This window comes from Epinephelus lanceolatus, chromosome 16 (genome assembly GCF_041903045.1).
Source record: "Epinephelus lanceolatus isolate andai-2023 chromosome 16, ASM4190304v1, whole genome shotgun sequence".
NCBI lineage: Eukaryota > Metazoa > Chordata > Actinopteri > Perciformes > Serranidae > Epinephelus > Epinephelus lanceolatus.
Genome location: NC_135749.1, coordinates 33,423,937 through 33,448,032, shown reverse-complemented (window position 1 = coordinate 33,448,032; position 24,096 = coordinate 33,423,937). Strand labels below are relative to the sequence as shown.

Below are 24,096 nucleotides of genomic sequence, written 5' to 3'. Positions count from 1 at the left end.
GTTTTAGGACCCATTCCTGCAGCACTCTATCATGTCTGGGGTTGTTTTTGTGTGGTTTGGGTGAAGCCATGTGATTCTAATTAAGAAAAAGCTCAATGCCACGGCATAAAATGAGAGTTTTGTCCAGTGGTTTTCAACCAGGGGTCCTTGAGGGAGTTCCAGGGGTCCCAAGAAAGAAAGTTTATTTCCACTACCTGATTCACTCAGAAGTGAACCCAATGTGGATAAGAAGTATAAGAATCACTATTTTGATCATAGGTTTCATTTGCACCACAGTTATCTCCTCAACTGTGGTTGAAAACCATAGAATTCTTTTCAGGTGGATGTTCCTGAAGCAAAATCATCAAATGGAGGCCTATGACCTAATGCGTATCAATTTATGTTTGAAAAGACTTTTAAAGGTTAAAGTCTGACACCCTCCTCACATCGAAAGACAAGACAAGCTTTTCTGTCAACAGTTTTATGTCTCTTTTTGTCTTTTATGATGGTGGTCTATGGGGAAAAAGGTTTTTGGGCCACAGGGGATTTTTTTGTTCTGAAACCATGAGTGACCACTGGGAAAAAATTGGCAGCAAGGCTGAGTGGCGTTCCTGGGGACCTGAATATATCACATTTGTTTTGATCTCACACTCTCTGGACTTTAGCCTTTTGTTTTACTCTCCTCACTTATGTTTTTCTTCTTGAGCACTGGCTGAACCGCCAATCGGAGTGATTTAATTCACCGACAGTCTCGGCCGTCGACAACGCCAATTCAATATGTTGAATCAGCGTCATCGATGGTGGAGCCTGTCAGTGCATTCCGTATGATGGTGATTTCATTTACCAACGTGCTCCGCTGTCTGTGATGCCAATCCAACATGCTGAATCAACACCATAGACAGTGTAGCCTGTCTGTCAATGGCGCATGATTGTGATTTCATTTACAGACGGACTCCACGGGTCAGGACAGTGGAGCCCATCAGTGAATTTAATCACTCTGATTGGCGGATCAGCTCAGTGCATGAGAAGAGATACGGAAGTGGGGAAAGGAAACAAACAGCTAAAGTCAAGAGGGCATGACGAAAACAAACATGTTACGTTCAGGCCCCCAGGAATGCTGCTCAAATGGGCTCCACTGTCTACTGAATCAGCGTCGTAGACAGCAGAGCTCGTCTGTTAATGACATTAAAAATGAGAAGCTGACAATGGTTGATTAGACCCAATGATGCGGGACACACCACCAAGACTGAGGCAATGACTGCTCACCGACAGCCTGACCAATGGCCGACCGTTGGCCTTGTGTGTCAGGGCCTTTATCGTGCAGGTGTTGCTCCTGACTATTGTTTAAGCCTTGCTCCTACTTGTGTGTGTACAATTACGCTCCCCTTAATGTCCACATACTTTTGGCTATATACTGTGTTCTGGGTCATGAAACAGCTGTTGATTTTGGCCCTTTTTTGCACACTTGTGAGTGACTCGATCAGCATCAGCAGCGCAGACTCGTCCTGCAGTGCTACAATAACAATGCATAACTCACTCTGATGCTTCGCAGGCCCCGAATACCAAGTTCCCCATTAGCTGACATGCACGCTGTTGATTTCCCATGTGGTGAAACGTCATTCAGAAGCCTCTCTGCCACACTAAGCACAAACAGTTCTGCCTTTTCGCTCCACAGTCTAAATGTACTGCAGACAGTTAATGGTGGGAAAAAACTGTCTAGGACCCAGACGTTTTTCCCACCATTGACTGCAATGCATTTCCAAGCAGCCTGTGGAGCAAGCCTGTCTGTGTGTGTGTGAGAGAGTGTGTGTGCAGACAGCTTAACTCAGCTGTTGGCTTGGCTCTGGTACTTCTGGGCTCCCTGTTTCTTGTTTTGAGGGGGGCTTAAAGCAGCACACTTGAAGGTTTTGACTACAGTTTGACCTTTGTGACCTCCTCCCTGGAGGGCCGTGCATGGAACCTGACTTTTTAACCTCACACTGACCTGCTCGCAAGACTTTTTTTTTTTTGTACCAGCTAGCCTTGCTTGTTGGCCCTCATGTGCGCTGATGATCTTTATGGTGAGTCATGTATATAAAGAATCCATATATTTAAGCTGATAAAGCCTCATATGAAGTTGGGGGTTGCACCTGGGTCACCGGTTGTCACCCCACTTCTGGTGACCCTAAAGTGCTTTCAGAGGTGGTCACCAACCTTTGCCTTGCGTCTACATCCTGTGCAGCCGGGCTCATATACAGTACGGTGCCTGCGCATACATGCAAACATGCACACTCAAGTTAAGCAGTCATGTGGCACACACAGTTGCCATGTGACGGCTTTTCCTTTTTTTTCTCTCTCTCGCCTCCTTTCTCCTATCTCTCTCTTTTTGGAGTTATGCTTATTGAGGGATGTCAGTGACTGCGCTCATTACTATTATGGGATGCCGCACGGGGGTGGGAGGGGGGGTGAGCGTCTCCATGGCAACCCCGGTTGCTAAGGGTGTGTGGGGGGGTGTGCATGGAGGAATGGGGAAGAGACTGTAGAGGAGGGAGGGGGTGAGTTGACTATTATGGTCTGTACGTTGCAAGGTAACTATGCAGAGTGGGGGAGGGGTGAGTGAAGAGTGTGTATGTGTGAAGGGGGGGGATATTATGGGATGCCTGCCCCCTGATCTCTTTGTGTGTGTGTGTGCGCGCGCGGGGTGTGTGTAGTGTGCGAGGCAGAGAAAGAGGAGACGGCGTCGTGCGCACACACTGCCTACAAAAAAAAAAGAAAACACGGAAATATATTTAAATTATATGTATACCGTTACTTTAACATAAAGAGCTTCCAAGTATTGATTGATAGACAAAGTGAGCCCGGAGTTACTGTTTTTTGGAAGCAGTGTGATCAAGTTGTGAGTATCCCAGTTTTTGGTTTTATTGTTTGTATAAAAGAGTCAGGGTTAAGATGGTCGAGGTGAGGTAACCTCAGACGCCGGGCAGTCTTTTAAGATAAGGTATGAAAGTGTGAGAGCGGCTCGTTTCTTTTAGTTTGTCTCAAATCTGAGGCTGGCTGCCGGTCAAGCTCGGCTAGCACGCATGCTAATGGCACGGAAACTAACGATTGTGGCAAGATGGCATGTCAGCTGAACGCAGAGATGGAGTGAGTGAGGTTGCTAATCTTTGTGAGCTGTCCAACTTGATAGCCAGATAAAGTTAGATTTATTGTCCGAGAAGTCCATGTGGTGAGTGTTTATGTCGCTTTCACCGGGTGCTGTGTTTTGAATGCTCTTTGCTGCTAAATATTCACTTCCGTTTTCTTTTTTTTTTGTTCTTATTTCCCTTGTCGAAACCTGGCCGGGTGCCCGCACCTAACCAACACACCACGACTTGGGACGGACTCAAGACTGGGTCAGAACTCTGGATTATCCGACAAACAAATAACTTTATTTAGTTAGCTAAACTGTTAGCTAACTAAATAGAAAGTTTTCTGTTGTCCGCTATGTCTGGAAGCGAGGATGACAGAGATGATTATGGAGCCCCCGAGGACCGGTTAATGCACGGTAAGACAAGGCTCATTTGTTAGCCGACACTGCTAATGTTCACACTGGTTGTAGGCTAGCATCACGAGCAGATGTGTGTGTTTTTTGACATTAGTATCAATCATGTTTCGTTAGCAATGCGCTCGCTAGTCAAAGCTGCTAACTACCGGGTAGCTAATGTTCGCGGCAAAACTATCAAACTCGCCTTTCTTTCTTAGCGGCGTCGCTGCTGTTTAAAAAACCCTTCTTTAAAAATCACGCTTTTACCCAAACCACAGCCAGGGGCGATGTGGCTGATAGCTGCATTGTCGTGAAGTCACGCCGACTCACCGGCATGTTCCCGGGGCCTAACGTTAGCCTGCTACCGGTATTATTTACGTGTCGATGACAAGATGGAGGCAGCCAGTTAGCTTGGAAGCTGGCGGATGACGTTCTGAAGCGCTCCCCTCCTCATGGCCGGCGCCTTCGGTTTGAGTGTGAGGAAAAAGTACAAATAATACAATATAATCCAACCACATCTAAAACATGTCTTAACCGTTGTATGTTCTCAAACATCCGCTATTTATATAGACTGGTCAGGTCGAAGATCACACTGTTTACAGTTTGTATAATATCGACGAGCACGCGCTTTGTACACGGCGGAACCATTGAGAACAAGAAGTCCTGCAAGTTAGCTTCAAGTGCTAAAAACGACTAAACAACCCGCATTTCATTCATCAAATAGCTCAAACTTTTATCATTCCGTCAAGTGATGCTGCATAAACAAAATATGGTGCAAACAGGAACACACCCCTAACAAAAGATGTGCAAATCGGGTTACATTTTCGGATCCTAATGCACGTGATTGTTCTGATTGTTCCTCAATACAGGCACATTAATTGTTGCTCGACCATGCTTGTCCTGTGTCATCTCATATCAGACACTGCAACTGGAAATACATCAATGCTGGGAGAAGTATTCAGATATTAAACCTGAGTCTAACTACCACAGTTACAAGTCAAAGTGCTGCATTCAAGGTGTTGCTTTATTAAGGCCCAGGGTTGGATGAGCTACCTTAAAGCCACACTTTAGTAGAAGTACAGGTATCTTAGCAGAAAATGACTTTGGTAGAAGTTGAAGTCACCTCTTAGCAGTGGTGTAAGGTACCAAAGTGATAATACTTTGTTACAGTACTCAGGTGTTTTTGGGAGCATCTGTACTTTACTTGAGTTGTTATATTCTGTCAGCGTTAACTTATACTCCAATACGTTTCCCAGAAGCATCTTAGTTATTACAATATAGAGAAGAAAGGATGGATGGGAAAATGAAGCAATGGTAGGGAAGGAAAAACTGGATTTTCTTCTTAAATCCTGTAAGTTGTGCAAAAGACCTAATACCATAATATAGTGATAGGTGACTTTAACTTCCACCAAAGTTATTTCTTGGTAAGATATTTGTACTTTTACTTAAGTGCAGCTTTCAGATACTTCATCTACCTCTGTCTATTAGAATATTACTAGAGTAAAAGTTAGTGTCTGATACCACCTTTACCTAGGAATTAAAGTAATTTTAGGATATTAAATGTACTTAAGTATTGAAAGTTAAAGCAAAAGTAAAGGCTACTGATGATAAAGCAAGCGGTCAGAATTTTGAGAATTACATAGTTTATTTCTATGTAACCAGTACACCACCTTAAAAAATGGGCCGTGCATTACATATGGAATAAGAGGGTCTTTTTCATAATTTGAAGGATTTAAGATCAACATCCAATTTTTCCTTCCCTCTTATTCCTTCCCATCCTCCCTTCCTTGTTTTGTAGGAAGTGACAAAGATGTTTAGGGGAAATGTATAGGAGTAAAGTATACATTTATTTAAAGAATGTTGTGGAGTATATGTGAAAGTTGGCAGAAATATACAAACTCAAGTAAAGATACTCCCAAAACATACTTGAAACAAAGTACTTTTATTGTGTTACAATAAACCACTGTAGAGGACACATGTATTAGCATAGAAACATACTTAAAAGTACCAACATTTAAAGTATTTATTATGCTGTTGGCCGCAAATCCAAATATATTTTTGGATTATTAATATTATTGTTGCATTAATGTGTTCATTGCTTCAGTGTTGCAGCTGGAAAATGTGAAGTTGATTTTAATTACTTAGTACACTGCTGGGTAGTTTAATCTGTAATAATGCCTCAGAATGCATTGGCTTATTATATGTCGTTTTAATCATCTAGATCTTTATAGTAACTAAAGCTGTCAAAGAAATATAGTAAAATGTACAATATTTCCCACTCGAGAGTACCTCAAAATTGTACTTAATTGTTGTGCTTGAGTAAATGCAAGTTCAAGTCACAATTGGAGCTGCAACAAACTTTCATCATTGATTAATCATTTAGTCCATACATTTTCACAAAAAAATGTCCACAGTTTCCCAGAGTCCAGGTTTATATAATCTGATGTTTGTTTTGTGCAGCCAGCAGCACGTAAAGCTAAATATAGAACAATCATAACAATTTTTTTTTTTCAAAAACAGTGTCACAAAGTGCCTCACAAGGCAGCAAGATAAATCATACAAGTCATTAAATCTAGTTTTTAAAAGAAAAACAGATAAAGACATACCAATTTGGTGTATAAAACTAAGGAAATAGAAGACAGTTAAAATGAAATTAGAACTCAAGTACAATTAGGAAAGGGTCTTTGATAAAAAGTATGTTTTAAGAAGGGACTTCAAAGAGATAACTGAACCGACCAACCTGATTCCCCCGGGCAGACAGTTCCAGAGCCTTGGGGCCCTGACAGCAAATGCTGGGATATTTTACAATGATGTAAAGCAGAGAAAAGTGGCAAAACTTCACTTTAGAGAAGCCGGAACCAGAAATGATAAATGTCAGTGCACAAAAAACGGCTTGCAAAAATAGTTACTAATAATCTTCTGTTGATTGGAATAACAGCTTCATCGCTTTAATTGTTTCAGCACAAGCTTTTATGAGCAAATTGCAAATCAGTTGTAAGTCTTTCAGGTGTCTGTGCTTACCATTACATTTACACATTAATGCAACATTTTCCTTTCATAGCTTTGTCAACAGTGCTTTTCATGCAGCTTAGAAAAAAGGCCTTTCTGATGCCTGTTTAGTTGTCATTCTAAGATTCTACCTGGTCAAAGTGAAATAGAGTTGCGAAATCTCAATCTTTATGACTACCTCGAGTCCAAGTCTCAGATGGACTCAGATAATTTTAGATGCTTTTAGAAAATGGGGCCCCGGTTTTTAAACAAAACACTATTCTCAGAATATTATGTAGATCACAGTGAGTAATCAAATATGATTATTTTCCCCACCTGAATTTCCAGTTATGCGCACACACACGCATACTTACACACAGCTTGGTCTCCTTTATATGACCTAAAAAGCTCATCACATTAATGCTTCTTCCTCACCAGGTGCATCTTAATGGCTTCTTGCCATTTACTTTTTACCATAGTAAATTACATTAATAGGCTCTGAGTGCCACACCACTTCACTCTGGAGCCACTGAGGCAGTGCCAAACAGTGGACTGGGATCCTCTCTGTCATAAGGCCTGCAGGAGGGTGTGGTAATTATAATGACTAATCAGTTGTAAATTACAAGTTTAACCACTAGAGCAAAACTGATTTGAATCACCCCCTCCCCCTGAGGCTAAGTTGTAAAATGGGGTAGTAACCCAAACCGCTATCCTAGTCTCTACTAGTCATGGTTCTCGGGGTGCCTGTTCGTTTTTATTCTAGCCATCTAATCATGAACCACTTAAATGACATTTGACACCAAGTGAATGTGCTTGCAGCCTGGCAGGGGTGGAGAGAGGGCTAAATTATCCTGCTCAAGTCAAGACTTTGTTCCCTGGCTTGAGTTGAAAAGCAAAGAGTAAGTTAGTTGTTCACAGCAAAAGAGAAATTGTGCTGTCCTGAGTAGGAATGCACTGATCTGACTTACTATGCTCCTGATACAGTACCTGGGCTCTGAGTATAGGCCAATACAGAGAGCTGATGCAGCTGTTGTTTAATTATAGGGGCTCTAAGCAAATTCAGAGCATGATTCTCAACATGGAAGTGGCTGAGCCGGCAACTAGCAGCAAACAGTGCTAACTCTATAAACAGCGCTAAACAACTGCAACAATGCTGACAGAGCTAACAGTGTTAACCAGGGGTGAACTGGAGGGTGAGTGCTGCACTTGGCGACGATGCCGTCCGGATAGTAGCAGTAGGAGCGCAGTGCAAAGCGGCAGCTATGAGCCAGCCAGTGTGATACCCACATGCACTAACATGTACACTGGACCGGATCAGCTTACCACGATAAACTGCAGAGAACTTCCAAATACTGCACACATGGCGTGACAAAGCATGACTTTATCCTCTCCTTAGCACATCATCACTCCGCTTTATGTTTACACTGTACAGTCACTGGGCATTACTAGAATAATTACATAAAATAATAGACACTCAGTGGGCTAATTTTATATATTACATTTCATTCCATTCTTTGTAAACAATACATTGTCACCATTACAACATATTGTCATGCATGTTTTGTTTTACTGTCCTGCCATTCCGTCAAACTGTTTTTTCCCTGTGAAGTCCATAAGGCGTTGTCTGTCTGCCATTGGCCTGACTCCATGTGAACGCAGCATAAGTAACCTCAATCAATATTTCACCTCCTCATTCAGCCACAACAGAAACAATACTGCAGACTAAAAAAAAAATCAAAATACAAGCACACATGAGAGAAGCTGCTCAATGACAGGAAGTTGTTAACCTGCCAGTAAACAAACTGATCCAGCCAAAGTTTACCAGCTAGTCTTTTGTTTACGGCAGGATATGCAAGTGTCTGCTGATACACATGCTACCCTCACACGTCTCTGTTAAGTAACGTTATCACGCGGCCCATAAACACCGACGCACACGGCTGCTCTTATCTTTGTCTTTAACCATGAAATGTCTCTGCTGGCCTGATTCTGTAGACGATGAGGAAGACGAGATCTCAGAGAACGAGACTCCGAAGGTGAAGAAGAAGAAGAAGGCTAAGAAGAGCAAAGAGAGCAAGGGCAGCAAGAGGAGGTCGCGCCGAGAGGTAAGGATGCAGATTGTGTTTGTTTGTTTGTTTGTTTGTTTGTGTGTGTGGTCTCTTACTGTAGCTACAGCATAAAAGAAAAAATGTGACAACTTTTTAATCACATGTCCCAGATGATGTGTTCAATAGAAACTAAAACCCGGACACTGTTACTTAAGCTTCACACACAATAAAAAGCATAACTGCCCGCAGACTTAGATAATCTTCTCATGTAGGCAAAACAGCCAACAAAGTCAAATATGCTTGAAGTAGTTGGGAGTGTAATATGCTCAAGACTTTCTTCCTGTCTTCATTTGGTAGAATTCAATGGATGACACTGAATCATATTTCATCTTTCCCTTATGAAATACATTTTATCTTGCAGTATTTTATAGTCTTATTAGAAAATTTTGTCAAATTTCAGCAAGAGATCTATTTCCCTTTTATCTGATCATTCTTGAACATGAATGTCTCAGCTTGATAAGTTCTGTCTTTGCCATCCGTGTCCCAGGAGCTTCCCATGAGCTCCCCGGAGCCCATGGACGTGGGCGGGGTGGACGAGGGTGAAGATGGTGGCCCTGCCCAGCGTTCTGACAGCGAGGGCAGCGACTACACTCCAGGACGCAAAAAGAAGAAGAGAGCCAGCAGCGGCAAAGAAAAGAAGAGGAGCAGTACCGGCGCAGAGAGGAGCAGCTCCAAGAAGAAAGAGCCGGAGCCTGAGGAGGATGAGGACGATGATGACGACGACAGCTCGGTGAGGAAAACCAGGCAGGGTGTTTGAGGGGTAAAAGCAATATGTTGTAGTGAAGTTGCTTACACAAGAATTAAGATAGGAAGCATTTATCTTTATTTCACTACTGTAAAGATGGTCTTTTCATAAAGCTACAATGTCTATGCAGTACAAAGATGCATATACGTTATAAATTGGTGCTATATGACGGGAGGAAACACAGAAAAGGGCTGTGGCATTTGCGTTTGCTCAAGAGGTAGAAAACCTACAACTACCAGAATGCACTGCTCTGCACGAGACCATTAAATGAAATCCCACATCGTGCATCCCTCGTGGGTACTACAGACAGAGTACCAATTCACGTGAAAACAATAATGCCAAATTTGAGTAACCGAATACTGGGAGCATGTCTGCGTTAGAGAGTAAGTTAAAGAGTAAAGATAGGGAGGGCACAAGACCTCTGTACAGCTGCAGCTTATTCTAGTCACAGTGATGCTGGGCCACGGCAAGCAGATAAACTTTTCAAATTTGACACAGACAATATTTATGATGCAGAGCTGGGCAGGGCAACATGTCTAACCTGGGAACACACCAGGTCAAACACAAAATATATCCAAATAATTAACTAAATAAATACAAACAAATAAATATCGATGTTGAAATTGCGAAGTTTGGACTAAGAATTTTTAATGCTAAAATTACATTTTTGTTATTGCAGAGAGAGTGATAAACTGAAAAAAGGTACCATTGGGTGCTGAATTGCAGGTACTGGTATCAGTTAAAATGTGAACAGTACCAAACCGTCTGTAAAGTATGCGAGTTGTAGTAAATGGGTCAAAACATTCCAAACCGCAGGTATGGTCCTTTTCTATAGTGTGATGTGTGACAGCCAAACCAAACGCTGCACAAACGTGAAATCGCTTTGTTCACCTTTTCTACCAACCAGATTTCTTTCTTTTTTTGTATTATAACTTTTGTCTCAGCCCCATCTTTGCCCCATGATGAACACCTATTGACTGTGCACCTGTAATGGAGTCCTGCTTTGACAAACAGAGGCATGATATAAGAGACGCTTTAACAAAGAGCTGCGTCTGGTCGACTCAAAGCCCGGCGGCCAATAGGGGGCCTTGTAGTTAATGACACTTATGCAAGGGGTGGCGTGGTGTGTGAAGTGTGTGTGTGTGTGTGTGTGTGTCTGGGGCGGGTGTTGTAAGGCATATATGCTGTTACCATGGCAACCCCACCTAGCGCCGACTGCACTGCGCTCTTGACCCTTTTTCTGTTTTGGTTAGATAAACACATTTTGATTCATTGTCAGAGCCACTCTCGATCCGTGCTCCTGCCAGTTCTGTAAAAACTAGGGAATGGAAAGATGGTTTTGGTGAAAGGCTGGTGGTGGTGGTGGAAGAGGACGTGGAGGAAGGTGCAAGGTGGTGCAGTTGACATCAGGCTGGTAGTTGATGAAATTACTGCTTACCTGCTCCGGGCCTCTAAACTGTACAAATAAAGCTCCGCTATGTTAAAAAGTGGTTTTATTGGCCAACAATATTTACAGGTTGAATAAAATTTAGAGAGAAAAACAGCAGTTTAGACAATACAGAGTGATGTATCAAAACATTTTGTGGCTCCAGTTACCAAATTGTGTTTGATTTGCTTCTTCTTTTAGTTCTTTGTAACAATGAACTGAACATGTTTGTGCTTTTGGACTGTAAGTTAAACAACGGAAACAATTTGAAGATGTCAACTTCAGCTTTTCCTCCATGATCTGTCACTTCACAGACCAAACAATGTCAAAAGTAACAAATAATTGTTTTGATTGAGCAAAAGTGAGATTAGAGCGTTCAGGTCACAGTAGGTGTGTTTCCATCCACCTGTTTTCAGTTCACGCATTAAAGTGGAAATGTCACAAATTTGAAATATAGCCAAAATGCTTTTAATGTTGGTGTATCGATAAAGGGTAAATGTGACTAAATGCAGCAAAAAACACTCGGCAGATAAATTACGTTCTGTCATTGCATTGGCCAATGAAGCTTTCTTCGTCGTCTCTCGTCATTTCTGCTCACTGCTACTATTCGTCATTTTTATTTCCTTTGTTTGAGGTTTGAATTGCTCCCTTTTGATTAAATCATCTTGTTACACCTTCCTCTTTTGCAGTGGTATAACGACTGGAGAATTAATGCCACCTATGCCAACTCCCTATATTCACATAACAGTAGTGGAAAAGTACAGAAATGTGTGTTTTCTTTTTCAATTTTCTGAAAAGTTGTTTAAAATTTGCACTTCATTTAGATTGAAGCAGAACTGTTGACATGAAACAGTAAAAATCTGCAAATCATCAAACTTGAAAAGCTTGAAACACCAATTGTTAAAGGTATATTGGAATACTTTATTACTGTGTGTATACATTATTGCTGGCGAAGGTGAACCTGAAACCAAACACCACCCCTGCTTGGCATTTCACCTTGCTATATTTGTGTTATTTTGGCACTGTGTCCACGATTTTTGTCACTTTTTGTCCTACTTCGCTACCTTTTTTTTTTTTTTTTTTTTGAGATTTTTTTTGGGCCATTTTGCCTTTACTGGACAGGACAGGTAAGCGTGAAAGGGGGAGAAAGAGAGGGGGGGTGACATGCAGCAAAGGGCCACAGGCTGGATTCGAACTCGGGCCGCTGCGGCAACAGCCTTGTACATGGGGCGCCTGCTCTACCACTAATCCACCGACGCCCCTACTTCGCTACCTTTAATTAAGTTCTGATCTTACCAGTGCGCTGTGCCCGGGGAACGTCCTGAAAACAGAAAAATAAGAGGAAAATAAGAAAATCCAGGCTCACACTTCTAGTGGGTCATCAGTGATGATTGAGAGGGACTACTTTGGTATCAGTCTGTACATTGTTTTAAGGAAAATTGTAGTGAGTAAATCATAGTACATCTTCAGGGTTTCAGGAATCCTTATGGATTCATACAAATTTTTGTGACATTTGTTTGCATGCTTGTTGTTCATTTCTGACCTCAAACCTCACAACCATGCAAATGTGGTCCAGTAATTAATATGAATTAAAATAAAATGAACAAAAGAAAAAAAATCACCATTATTTTCAACAGAAATTCACTTTCTGTGGAAAAAACTATTACACCAGCGACGATGTCAACATCTGTGTCTTAATAGTTTTGTATGATGTGAAGCAAAATAATGGCTGTTGCTGACACGGGGGGAGAACAAAGGTGTTTTTGTACGAGGCGGAAGGTTCGGCTTTTGTCATGCACAAGGACACAGCAGCGCTTTTTAAAAGCTTTACATGGAAATGGTGCAGTCCAGTTTGTGTGCCCCAGATCTGCACTGAAAAGCCACAGCTGGTCCCACGTGTGAGTCAGCCATTCGGTGCGTGATCTGTCAATGCTGTAATCGTCCTCAGCAGGAGCTTCTCACGTAAAGTTTGTTTGTTATGATAAAAAAAATGTTCAGAGATGCACCCGGCCCCAGTCATGTTGTGTCCTAAACATATTGAATTATGGGCAAAACAACTTTGCACATGTAAGGTCTGCTCAACCAGGTTCTCCACGCTCTGGTCATCTAATCAATTGATCAGATTAGTATTGACAATTCCTCACTAACTCGGTAAAAATGGTTGTGAGAAAACAGGCTATACAGTGTATGTATGTAATGTTGCTGTCTTAATTTACTGTAGACTGTTATGCTCTCTGTAATGTTATGTAAAAGTTTTATGTGACTCTTCAGTAGCCATGCATTTCAATAAGCTTCAGATATTTGGGACAGATAGCTGTTGACCCAGGGTCTAATTTCCTTGGTTGTTTACCCTCGGGTTTCTTTTTATTTTAGGTCTGCATCATGTCACAATTATGCAGTCCCTCTTTTCATGGCCTCTTTCATTTTCCAGTATTTTTAGATGGTTTTTGTTTTGGAGTGAAATTACAGAACCAAGTAAATGTATTTATTTCAGTTTATTTTTGTGTACTTAAAGTCAAAGGCAACCTGTTCCAGTGAGAATAAGGTTCCCACAGATCCTTAACAAGGCCTTAAAAGGTATTGAAATGTCTGAACTCATTCTTTGACATAAATGTTTAAAAAATGTAAAGCCATTGGAAGATGGATTTTATAAAACGATTTTATCTGAGGCTGGATTGTAAAATCTCAAAATAATTGGTAATATCTACTTTCTGTGTATTTAATTTATCAAATGCCTCTCGAACTGCACCCAAAAAGGCATGTTTTGTGTCATAATAAATATTTGGGCAAAATTGTCCTCAGCCCTAAATAACTGATGCTGATCAATGTTTTTTTTTTGTTTTGTTTTTTTTTCTGGTTACCGTAACATTGTTCTTAAATGTTATGCCTAGTGACATTTAACAAGTCTTGAAAAGTCTTACATCTTCTATCCTTCAGTCTTTTTTAAACCTGTGTCCTGCAGTTTAGTAATGTTTTTATATCTTTTAATATTCATTTTCTCTTATCCCTCTGATATTAATGAAGCTTCTTCTGGTTGGTTGTTACCTGTAGGAGCCGAAGTCGTCGTCCCAGCTGCTCGATGACTGGGGAATGGAGGACATCGACCACGTTTTCACAGAGGAAGACTACCGCTCTCTGACCAATTACAAGGCCTTTAGCCAATACGTCAGGTAGATACTTACACAAAATCACTAGCTGACTGAGTACCAGACAACTGTTCATATATCATAAGAAATATGACTTATTTGTGTGATGCTCTTGAATATTGTTTTTCCAGGAGAGGGGTTTTGCATGTTGTACTGGTTATCTTTATATTTCATACTCCTGTGACAAGTTGTGGTTGAAAGCTGTAATTACACTTGCATCTGCCGAATGTGTCAAATATTCACAGTCATCATGTTTGAAGATGAATCAGATCACATATTGAATTTGTATTTCTCTCGAAGGCCCCTCATTGCAGCCAAGAACCCCAAGATCGCTGTGTCCAAGATGATGATGGTTCTGGGTGCCAAGTGGCGCGAGTTCAGCACCAACAACCCCCTGAGAGGCGCTGCTGCTGCCAACGCAGCACTGGCAACTGCCAACGTTCCGGCTGCGGTCGACACCATGGTGGCGGAGGTCGCCCCGGCTGCTGCAGCACCGCCAGCCTCAGCAGAGACTCAGCAGCCACCTGCAGTGCCACTACGCAAGGCCAAGACAAAGGAAGGCAAAGGTACAGTGGGGAGGAGGGACCAAATTAAAGAACAAGATCTGAAATATCAGAGCTAAGTTGGATACCACAACCAAAACATGACTCATTTTTCAGCTAGAGGAGCAATTGGTACAAATTTCTATCAGGGGAAGTTGCAGTTCAGACAGTTTGTGGTTCTCTGAGTGACTTACCTTTGTCTTTCTGTTGTGTGCTGGCAGGTCCCAACGCCCGCAAGAAGTCAAAACCTACACCTAAACCACAAGAGAAGAAGAATAATGCGAAGACCAAGAAAGTGGCTCCTCTTAAAATCAAACTGGGAGGCTTCAACAGCAAGCGGAAACGCTCATCAGTACGATTCCTCCCTCTCTACAAACACTTATGCACCTACATACATACATACATACATACATACATGCAGTTGAGATGCATAAAGCAAACTGTTCTGATACAAGAAATATGTCTCTCACCTTGTACAGAGCGAGGAGGATGAGCCCGATGTGGACAGTGACTTCGAGGACGGCAGCTTGAACAGTGTCTCCGTCTCAGAGGGATCCAACAGCCGCAGCAGCCGCAGCAAAAAGAAGCTGTCCAAGAGCAAACCCAAGAAGAAGAGAGGTACGTCTGCAAGCTCTGGGTGAATGAGACAGTCAGTCAGGTGTGTTTCCATCTGTTTTCCTATGTTTTTGTCTCTCTGTGACCTGTGGGAGCAACAATTTTTTAAAATTGGTATTAGTATTGAGAGAGAGCGCTGTGGCTGGCAGCGATGAAACAGGCCGCAGTGTAACCACTCGGGGCAGGTGCACTATGCCTGTTTATGTACACTAAAAGTGCTTGTCTTTGCCATTGACAGGATCAGATTGTTATTATCAGTGTTTTGTTTTTTTTTTCAACTTTATGAACAGGACCCCATCGAGAAATGAAATGTTACTTTTTCACATTGTCAAAAACTGTTGTTTCCACGAGTCACTCAGACACAAAAAAATGGGAAAATTGGGTCCAGGTTGTCGTTCCCCTTCAAAATTCTTGTGAAACTTAATATGGAGCGTCTTCAGCTTTTGTACTGTGACATATTTCCCAGTGAAACTGAATATTTGAGCGGTATACAGTTGGAAGAGGAATTTAAACCAACTCCTTTGCTATTGATTGGACTGCTAAAAAGTGTGAAGGCTTAAAGTTTAGCATGATATAGAGCTACAGCGGACTGTTAGCGCCACTTGCACCACACCTCCCTCCCACCTGTTAGATTGGGAGGATAAGGGAGAGATGAATGAATTAGACCTCCGCCACATTGTTTTGGAAATGAAAAGAAAGGTTTTGCCCATGGATTTCCATATGCACATCTTTTCCTATTCTTGCAATGTTGCTCTGTTAGCTACTACAACACACAAACGGTGAAGCATTATGTGACCGTTGTGGCTAGTTAGTCAAAGTCTCATTTGATTGGATGACCTTCTGTAAAAGACAGGAATTTTGATGTAAAAATACTCTGATACTGATTTTTTTTTTTTTTTGGACATATATTTGGTATATAACGAGATAAATGAGCAGTTAACACAGGGACTCAGGATTTAACTGGGAAAATGCATTTAGCATTTCATGGGGACTTAAAATTCAGTCGTTTTCTTTGTCCGTCATCATCATCCTCTTTCGTTTCTCATCTTTCCATCAGGGAAAGTATAACCTGTGGGAGTTGAACTTTTGACTTGGGCAGTTTCATGCTTTACCTGATGAGTCAGAGCTCTACCTGATGAGGTGTGAGCAACTGCAGATTTCAGGTTAAACACACAGCGGTGAGCGTTAATGACTGCATGTAGGGTAAAGCATTAACAGTCTGTGGAATGCACAACAACATGAGGAGGTGTATGTACACACGCACGCACACACATTAGTCACTGTGACTGAGTCAGCTGAGTTATGAGTATATTTAGAAGGACAACATCTTGGTCTGGGTTGTCGCCTACTGACACATCCTCAGAAGCCGCTCTGATGACATCGCAGATGTATTCAGATCGGCAACTGAAAGAGGTCAAGGCGTCCTCATGGAGACGCCGCTGCCTCTCTGTGGAAATCCTTTTAACAGATGTGGTGTTTCGTTTAGTCGGTGCGGACTGAGGTGAAAGGTTACACGAACATTTAGCTCTTAAAATCTGATTTCTCTGACAAAATAAAAAACTCTTAGGTGTGAGTTTTAGCTGAGCATTAGAAATATTAACCAAATATTAGGCAATGAGCATTAAAGATCAGTTTACTCAGCCAAAACAAATGTTTATATTTTCGTTGTGAATCCCTTCAATTTCAGTCTGTCGGTGTTACTGTGGAAATGTGTTGTCGAAGGGGGAAAAAATGACTCACCGTGTGGGTTTTCCTCTCACAAACAACATAAACAACACAGCAGAATGTCACAAACACTGCGCCTGGATCACAGCACATATATCACATCCTGCGCTTTGGTTAAATGTGAGATGTTTGGAGGTGTTTTGGTTTTAAAAGTGTGCTCTCTTCAAATCAGAAGCTGAGGACGGTGACGGTTATGAGACCGACCACCAGGACTACTGTGAGGTCTGCCAGCAGGGTGGAGAGATCATCCTGTGTGACACGTGTCCTAGAGCGTACCACATGGTCTGCCTGGACCCCGACATGGAGAAAGCCCCCGAGGGCACCTGGAGCTGCCCGCACTGTGTAAGAAACAAGCTCATACCCTCAGGTTTTAACCTCATAACTGACAGCTACTTAAAGGAATACATAACACATACATTTTTGAGTTTCAGACAATGGCACCTCGTGGCAGAAAAGACACTTTTTAAACATCGACTGCAGTATAATCCACATTTTTGGCATTTTATGTATGTTACAGAAATACTCCACCCACAAAATATAATTTGTGTATGAATTACTCGCCCTGTTTTACCTTGAATTCCTGAAGAAAAATTTGTTTTTCTTGCATGCCTCCAGGGTTAATGATGAATCCAAAAAACAGACATTTTTGGATGTAGTGAAGTCATAGGGGTCAGTGTTCAACAGCAAAAAATTTTCAAAATATTCATTTACAAACTCTCACACAACTCATACAGTATAATTTAAGGTTACATTTACACTGATATGTTTCCTTTTTAAAATGCATAACTATTGTCACATTTACACCTAGCGTCCACTCTACTCTAGTGTCTTGGAACCCCGAAAATGGAGACCTGTGAAAAGCAGCTGAGCCCGTTTCAGTTTGAAATCTCTGGGGTTGTGATTTAGTCTAGACAGGCAAAAACAGACTTTTTAAAACAGTGACACAGACACCTACATTGACTTCCTGGTTGGGTTTTATTCCTCACAATGTGTCAGGCTAAAACATTATAGCTGTGCCTACATACCTTTTTGTAATGTCATCCATCTTGTGTGGGTACTCCTTTCTCACTGCCATGGCTACCTCCACACTAGATGATACTCCTGGTACCACTATTACATCATCGTTTTTGCTTTGCAATGACTCCCAATCTGTTTTCCACCACCATGACTGGCTTATACTCTTGTGTTACTTTCAGTAATAGTTCCACCTCGTCGTCAGTCCAAGCACTGAAATCTCTGGCCTTGTTTTTTGCCATCTTTTTAGTTTTATCTGTAACTAAGCAACCATCCGTAGACAATCTGCTTCGTGATAAAACCAGCACACGCATGCCCAGTGTTAATGTATGGTCATGTGGTATGCGTTTTCAGGCGTGTTGGTGTGTACAGAGACTATTTCTGAAACAGTACTAAAATGTTTGTGTGTACAGAGTTCGGTTTTTTTAAATTTTCAAATGCCATTTTTTAAAAGAAACAACATATTAGAGTGGATGTGGCCTAAGTCGTTTGCTCAGTACTTTCCAGCAGATAGCCCCTTCTGACGGGGAACTGAAGTAAAAGTGAGACTTATCTTTGCTCTCTTCAAAGCCAGTCTCCACTGACAAAAACAGAAATTCTGCCTTGCTGAACATAGGAGCTGCTGGTCTACCACTGCCTCCATCATTTGGTTCGTTTGATGCATCTGAACCTACCCTTTAAAACACCAAAGTCACACAATAATACAAACAATTTACCACCCTTTCTTACAGCAAAATTAGCACGTATATACAGGTTTTTTAATAGACTCCTTTCCCACTGCCAGTAGACCAGAGGGGTGCACAGCAAATACTGAGGATACAACTGGATAAATGATACTTGGATTATACTGCATGTTTTGTGTGAGAGTTTGTAAACGGATGTTTTGATAAAGTGTTACTGTTGTTAAACGTGGTCCCAATTTATTTAATTTGATCAAGACTTTCCTCCATTATTGGATTTTTCATTCACCATGGAGGTATGTGAGAAAAACAAAGTTTTCCCCACATATTCAACATAACATGAGGTGAGAAATTCATGTACAAATGGTCACTTGGGAGGTGAAGTATTGTTTAAAAAGGCTCCAAACACTCATAGTTTCTCCACAAGTCCTGAAACTAGAACAGAATCAATCTCGGTGTCAGCTGAAAACAGAATTAATTCATGAAGAGGGATTAGGAGACTTTTTTTTTTTTGCAATAAATGCTCTCAGTGTGATATTAAAACATCTTCACAGCAGTTATTAACTTATTTATTTCATCTCATTAAAACCAGATCAAAAACCTCAAAACATGATGTTTTTCTAGAACTGGAGCGTTGTGTTTAAAGTAAAAAAAAAAAAAAAAAAACACCTGAATTTTTCTTTTGATTCCAGGAGAAGGAGGGCATCCAGTGGGAGGCCAGGGAGGAGGCCTCAGAAGGCGAGGAGGACAACGGCGACACTGGAGAGATGGAGGAGGACGACCACCACATGGAGTTCTGCAGGGTGTGTAAAGACGGAGGAGAGCTCCTCTGCTGTGACTCGTGCCCCTCGTCATACCACATCCACTGCCTCAACCCTCCACTCCCAGAGATCCCCAACGGAGAGTGGATCTGCCCCCGCTGCACGGTGAGTCGCCAACAGTCAGTCAGGGTCAGCCGGGCTGATTGATGTGATGTTTGACCTGTCAGAGCAATGACAGCTGACTCGCAGGAAAGTTTGTTCATCAATCCAGTGGTTATTTGTGCTCTCTCTGCCCAGCGCTGCTTGATTGGAAAAAGTATTTTATGGATCCGGGGGGTATTTCTGTGCTTGTTTATGTCAGCACGGCTCGATCAGTGGTTTACAAAAACAACCCTGGTTTTATTCCACAAAAAACTCAAGAAACCAAAGCAGAGCTACATTTAGGGAATCTCTGTGTAACCAGGTAAACACGAAGCAGATTTTAATGCATCCATCACAACCACAGCAGCCAAATGACTCCAATGAATTGTGTATGGAAATCCTGTGATTCTGCGTTTTGTGACACGTTTAGAGAAATTTAGTGCATTAAAAAAGAGCTGCAAAAATTATTTAGAAAGCTGAATATGTCGATCAACAGAAAATAATATATGAACGATGAACGATGTATGAAGATGTGCATAAAGTGTTTTAATACATAGGAGAAAATAAGCAAATTAATAAGTAATCTGCCAGTTGTTTTCTTGATTTCTCATTTTGTTTATAACATGTCACTACATAATAAAAAAAAAAATTCCATCACAGTTCCCTAGAGCTCAAGATGATGATGTCATTTCTATGCATTGTTTCTACCTTACCAACAGTTCTACCTCAAAAAATTCAGTTTACAACTGAAAGGGACAAAAATTAATTGGATGTCAACAGTTCACAGTTGGTCAGTTAACTTCCAAGAATATTTTTGACAGGCTACATGTGTTGGCCTATAGATCAGTTTAGCTGCTCTTCATTTAAGTGTATTGCGCACCACTGGGGCCTGCTGGGTGCTAGCTCAGCTCATTTGGTGATTAAAGCTGGTACTTCTTACCCTCTCATCACTCCCCAGGTTGCACCAGTCAGTAAGTCGCTCAGTTTTGAGCCGAAAACCCTGCTAGCTGTGTTAGCAACGTTAGCAGTGTCAGCACAACTAGTGGTGGTAATATAGTTAACAGTGCTAGAGGGGGTTTTACAGCTCAGAATGAAGCCTCTTACTCACCTGGGCTACCTGGGGGGAGACCGGATATCAGCGGTAATTGCTGAATGAGGCGCTGATAGCTAGCTCCCACCAGACCCAGGTGGTACACAGGGGTCCATGTCATTGGTCCGACAGCCCATTAGTCCGACGGCTCCCGGCGGGCGTATTTCTGCCTTGATGGTGCGCCGCGACCGGCTCTGGGTCAGCTGGGAAAGGCTTGAGGTGGAGCAGGCTCACGGCTTATGTGTTTGTCACTTTCTTTTTCATTTTAACCCACACCATGATCTTTTCCTGACCCTAACCAAGTGGTTTTTGTGCCTAAACCTAACCAGACCTTAACCATAGGGCATCATGATGATTTCGGAACGGACTTCGGAACAATGGGTTTAATATGGTCGGAACAATGGGATGTCGGAACAGTGGGATGAAAATAAATAAACACACTTGTCTCACACACTTTACCCCATAAAAAAACTTTCTTGTTATCTCTGAACAGATAAACTGAAGGGTAAATTTGAGGAGTGTGTTTTTTTTTTTTAAATAAACCTGAGATAGAAAGAAAAGGGTAATATTAATAATAATTTTTCTCTGTTTTCCCCCCCTCAGTGTCCGGCCATGAAGGGGAAGGTCCAGAAGATCCTGACATGGAGGTGGGGCGAGGCTCCTGCACCCACACCAGTACCCCGTCCGCCAGATCTTGCAGCCGACGCACCCGATCCCGCCCCGCTGGCAGGGCGTCCAGAGAGGGAGTTCTTCGCCAAGTGGTCCAACATGTCATACTGGCACTGTTCCTGGGTCACAGAGCTCCAGGTGGGTGGGATACACTGACACAAGAAAAAAAAAAACATTTTCTAAATTTCTTCTCTAACCTCCTTCCTCCCTTCTCTCCCCTCCAGCTTGAGCTCCATTGTCAGGTGATGTTCAGAAACTACCAGAGAAAGAACGACATGGACGATCCGCCGCCCATCGACTTCGGCGAGGGAGAGGAGGACAAAATTGTTAAGAGGAAGAGCAAGGACCCTATGTACGTACAGCTGGAAGAGAAATACCTCCGATTTGGAATCAAGATGGAGTGGCTGATGATCCACCGCATCCTCAACCACAGGTTAGCATGGGCGCGCACACACATATACACACACACACACACACAAAAGTTTGACAGACGTGCTTTGATGATACAGCTAGAAGTTTTTTTAATTACAGTACTTTATTTTAAAACAGTTGCAAGATGTAGCGTTTTTATGAAGCCTTTATCTTCCTAACATTGAAGTAACAGCTAGTGATGGAGTGATTATGAAAGCAGACTTTAAGACCCACGCCATGAACGGTTAAGTTTCACTTTCACTGTGTTCTGACGTTCTGCTGCTCCATCTGTGTCCTGAGTCGCTCTGCTCTCTGAGTGTGGTGCAATGAATAACCAAACTGTAAATAAATTCTGACAGAGTTCCTAATGAATGGGCCAGCTCCAAAAATAAACAAATGACAGTTGGCTTTTTTTGGTGGCAGGTCCCAACAAATAAACATGTGGAAGACCCTGCCCTAAGAAAACAGAATTTAAGAGCAGAGGCTACACTTTAGCTCCGTCTCATTCACACAGCGCATGCAGACGTACCTGCATGCTCTGTACCAGTGTTGAGCAGATAAATCGGGTGCATCCCTGGTAGCAGCCCAGTAAAAATAAAACTGCTTCAGGATCTTTTATCAGAATAAAGAATGTCCAATTTCTGATAATTGTGTTAAAACCTTTCCATAAAAGTGTGTTCCTGTTACTTTCTACTGATATATACGTAGGCGTTCCCCTGAGAAGATGCTCCACCCAGTCTATTTTCTTGTCCATTCCCGAATTTGATTACTCATTTAACCTTTCATTTTGCAAGGACAGTCTCTTGAGTTTGGCCATTTCCCCTTTTTAAGAGCCAGAATTTACAAGCAGCCACAAGAGGCCTGCTTATGAATATTGTTTCTTTCCCACACCACCCATCCACTAAAAAAACATTTTTACCACATTTTTAAGGAACATGGTGTTCTACATTCACACACCTTCGCTGTATGAGTAACTGTATCTGAGGAATGGTGCATTTATTAAAAATAACCTTAGAAATTCAGAGCTGGCATTAATCCAAAACACTTCCCTTCTTAGATGTTTTGCATTTTAGATATTGGTGTTAGGAATCATCTTCCAAACATGAGAAAAACTGAATCAAAATGAAATTTTTTCCTCTCTTTGTTGTGTGTTCCAGTGTGGACAGGAAGAACAACGTCCACTACCTGATCAAATGGAGAGAGCTGCCGTACGACCAGGCGACCTGGGAGGCCGACGACATGGACGTACCAGAGTTTGACACCTACAAGGTGCAGTACTGGAACCACAGGTGAGATACAGACACAGGGCAACACCTTTTACTGCTAATACACACTCAAACAACACTTACCATGTTACTAAATGTGCATGTTTGTTTCAGAGAGCTGATGATGGGAGACGAGGGAAAACCTGGGAAGAAGATCAAGGTGAAGGGACGAGTGAAGCGGCCTGACAGACCTCCTGAGAACCCTGTGGTAGATGTAAGTCCACAGTATTTTACCTTTCAGCATTCCTTTATAGATTTAGACAATTCGGCTCGTATATTTTCTGATCAGGGCCTGACACTTTTGTGCAGATGTGGCCAGGGAGGAAGCATCAGTAGATAAAGAACTGAACATATAACCAAACCATATCCAATGTTGATTTAACCCTAATATTGACGGTATAATTCCTCTGACTCTTGCTTATTTTGATCTTTTAACTACTCTCAGATGTGCCATTAAATTTTCTTTTCAGAAATGACCTTGATCATTTTTACCTGCCTTGTCTTCATGTAACTGTTGTGTCTGATCTGTGCTCACAAATCTGTTCTTTCTCTCTTCTCTCCAGCCGACTATAAAGTTTGACCGTCAGCCAGAGTACCTGGACAGCACAGGGGGAACGCTGCACCCCTACCAGCTGGAGGGACTCAACTGGTTGCGGTTCTCCTGGGCTCAGGGCACCGACACCATCCTGGCTGACGAGATGGGTTTGGGAAAGACGGTCCAGACTGCCGTCTTCCTCTACTCGCTCTATAAGGAGGTGCGTGGTTGTGAGACTCTGGGTGATGTTGTAAAGGTGTACTCTCATTTTGTGGCGAAATACTTTGGAGATGCTTCTTCTTAATCATTTTGGAAACATGAACTGCTACACTATACTGCACGTAAATTTAAAGTGAGTTTTGACTTTTAAGTCAGTCCTCTTCATTATCTTTATTTAATTTTTTAAAAATATTTAGTTTAAAATAACAAATTTGACCTTTCTAAATGCTGTTTTGGCTCCTCCATAGCGTGTGTAGCCATCTGTAGGGAGCTGTCGTCCTATTGGCCAGGAGCCATCCAGCCATTTTGTATAAGCCAGGTGAAATCTGACGACATTAAGTTCAATCTCAAACAGTAAACATTCACAGATGCTCATCATGTGAGCAGCTGCTGCCACCTACAGACAGGAGGCCAGAATACACTTCCTGCCAGAGCAGCAGGAGACCTGACGACATTTTTAAACAAAATTTGATGATTTCATTTTGTGTTTTTATGTTTTTACACTAAAGTTATCTCTCTATGACATACATTATTATTA

The 24,096-nt window shown here is 41.9% G+C and overlaps 1 protein-coding gene across 2 annotated transcripts in view; it reads left to right on the top strand.

Annotated features, from left to right (window-relative positions):
- The first annotated feature begins 2,635 nt into the window (after positions 1–2,635).
- The window catches only part of chd4a (chromodomain helicase DNA binding protein 4a), a 36,631-nt gene continuing 15,170 nt past the window's right edge, over positions 2,636–24,096 (top strand). The window contains exons 1-15 of one of the 2 annotated variants that reach the window (XM_033636982.2): positions 2,636–2,854; positions 3,346–3,502; positions 8,462–8,571; positions 9,062–9,304; positions 13,797–13,915; positions 14,192–14,457; positions 14,655–14,785; positions 14,913–15,051; positions 16,946–17,115; positions 19,160–19,393; positions 21,063–21,266; positions 21,353–21,561; positions 22,697–22,828; positions 22,919–23,018; positions 23,368–23,559. In XM_033636982.2, the coding sequence (XP_033492873.2) occupies positions 3,442–3,502; positions 8,462–8,571; positions 9,062–9,304; positions 13,797–13,915; positions 14,192–14,457; positions 14,655–14,785; positions 14,913–15,051; positions 16,946–17,115; positions 19,160–19,393; positions 21,063–21,266; positions 21,353–21,561; positions 22,697–22,828; positions 22,919–23,018; positions 23,368–23,559 (2,310 nt within the window). In that variant the 5' untranslated portion in view covers positions 2,636–2,854; positions 3,346–3,441. The remainder of the gene's footprint in view (positions 2,855–3,345; positions 3,503–8,461; positions 8,572–9,061; positions 9,305–13,796; positions 13,916–14,191; positions 14,458–14,654; positions 14,786–14,912; positions 15,052–16,945; positions 17,116–19,159; positions 19,394–21,062; positions 21,267–21,352; positions 21,562–22,696; positions 22,829–22,918; positions 23,019–23,367; positions 23,560–24,096) is intronic. The other variant, XM_033636985.2, reaches the window with a different exon arrangement.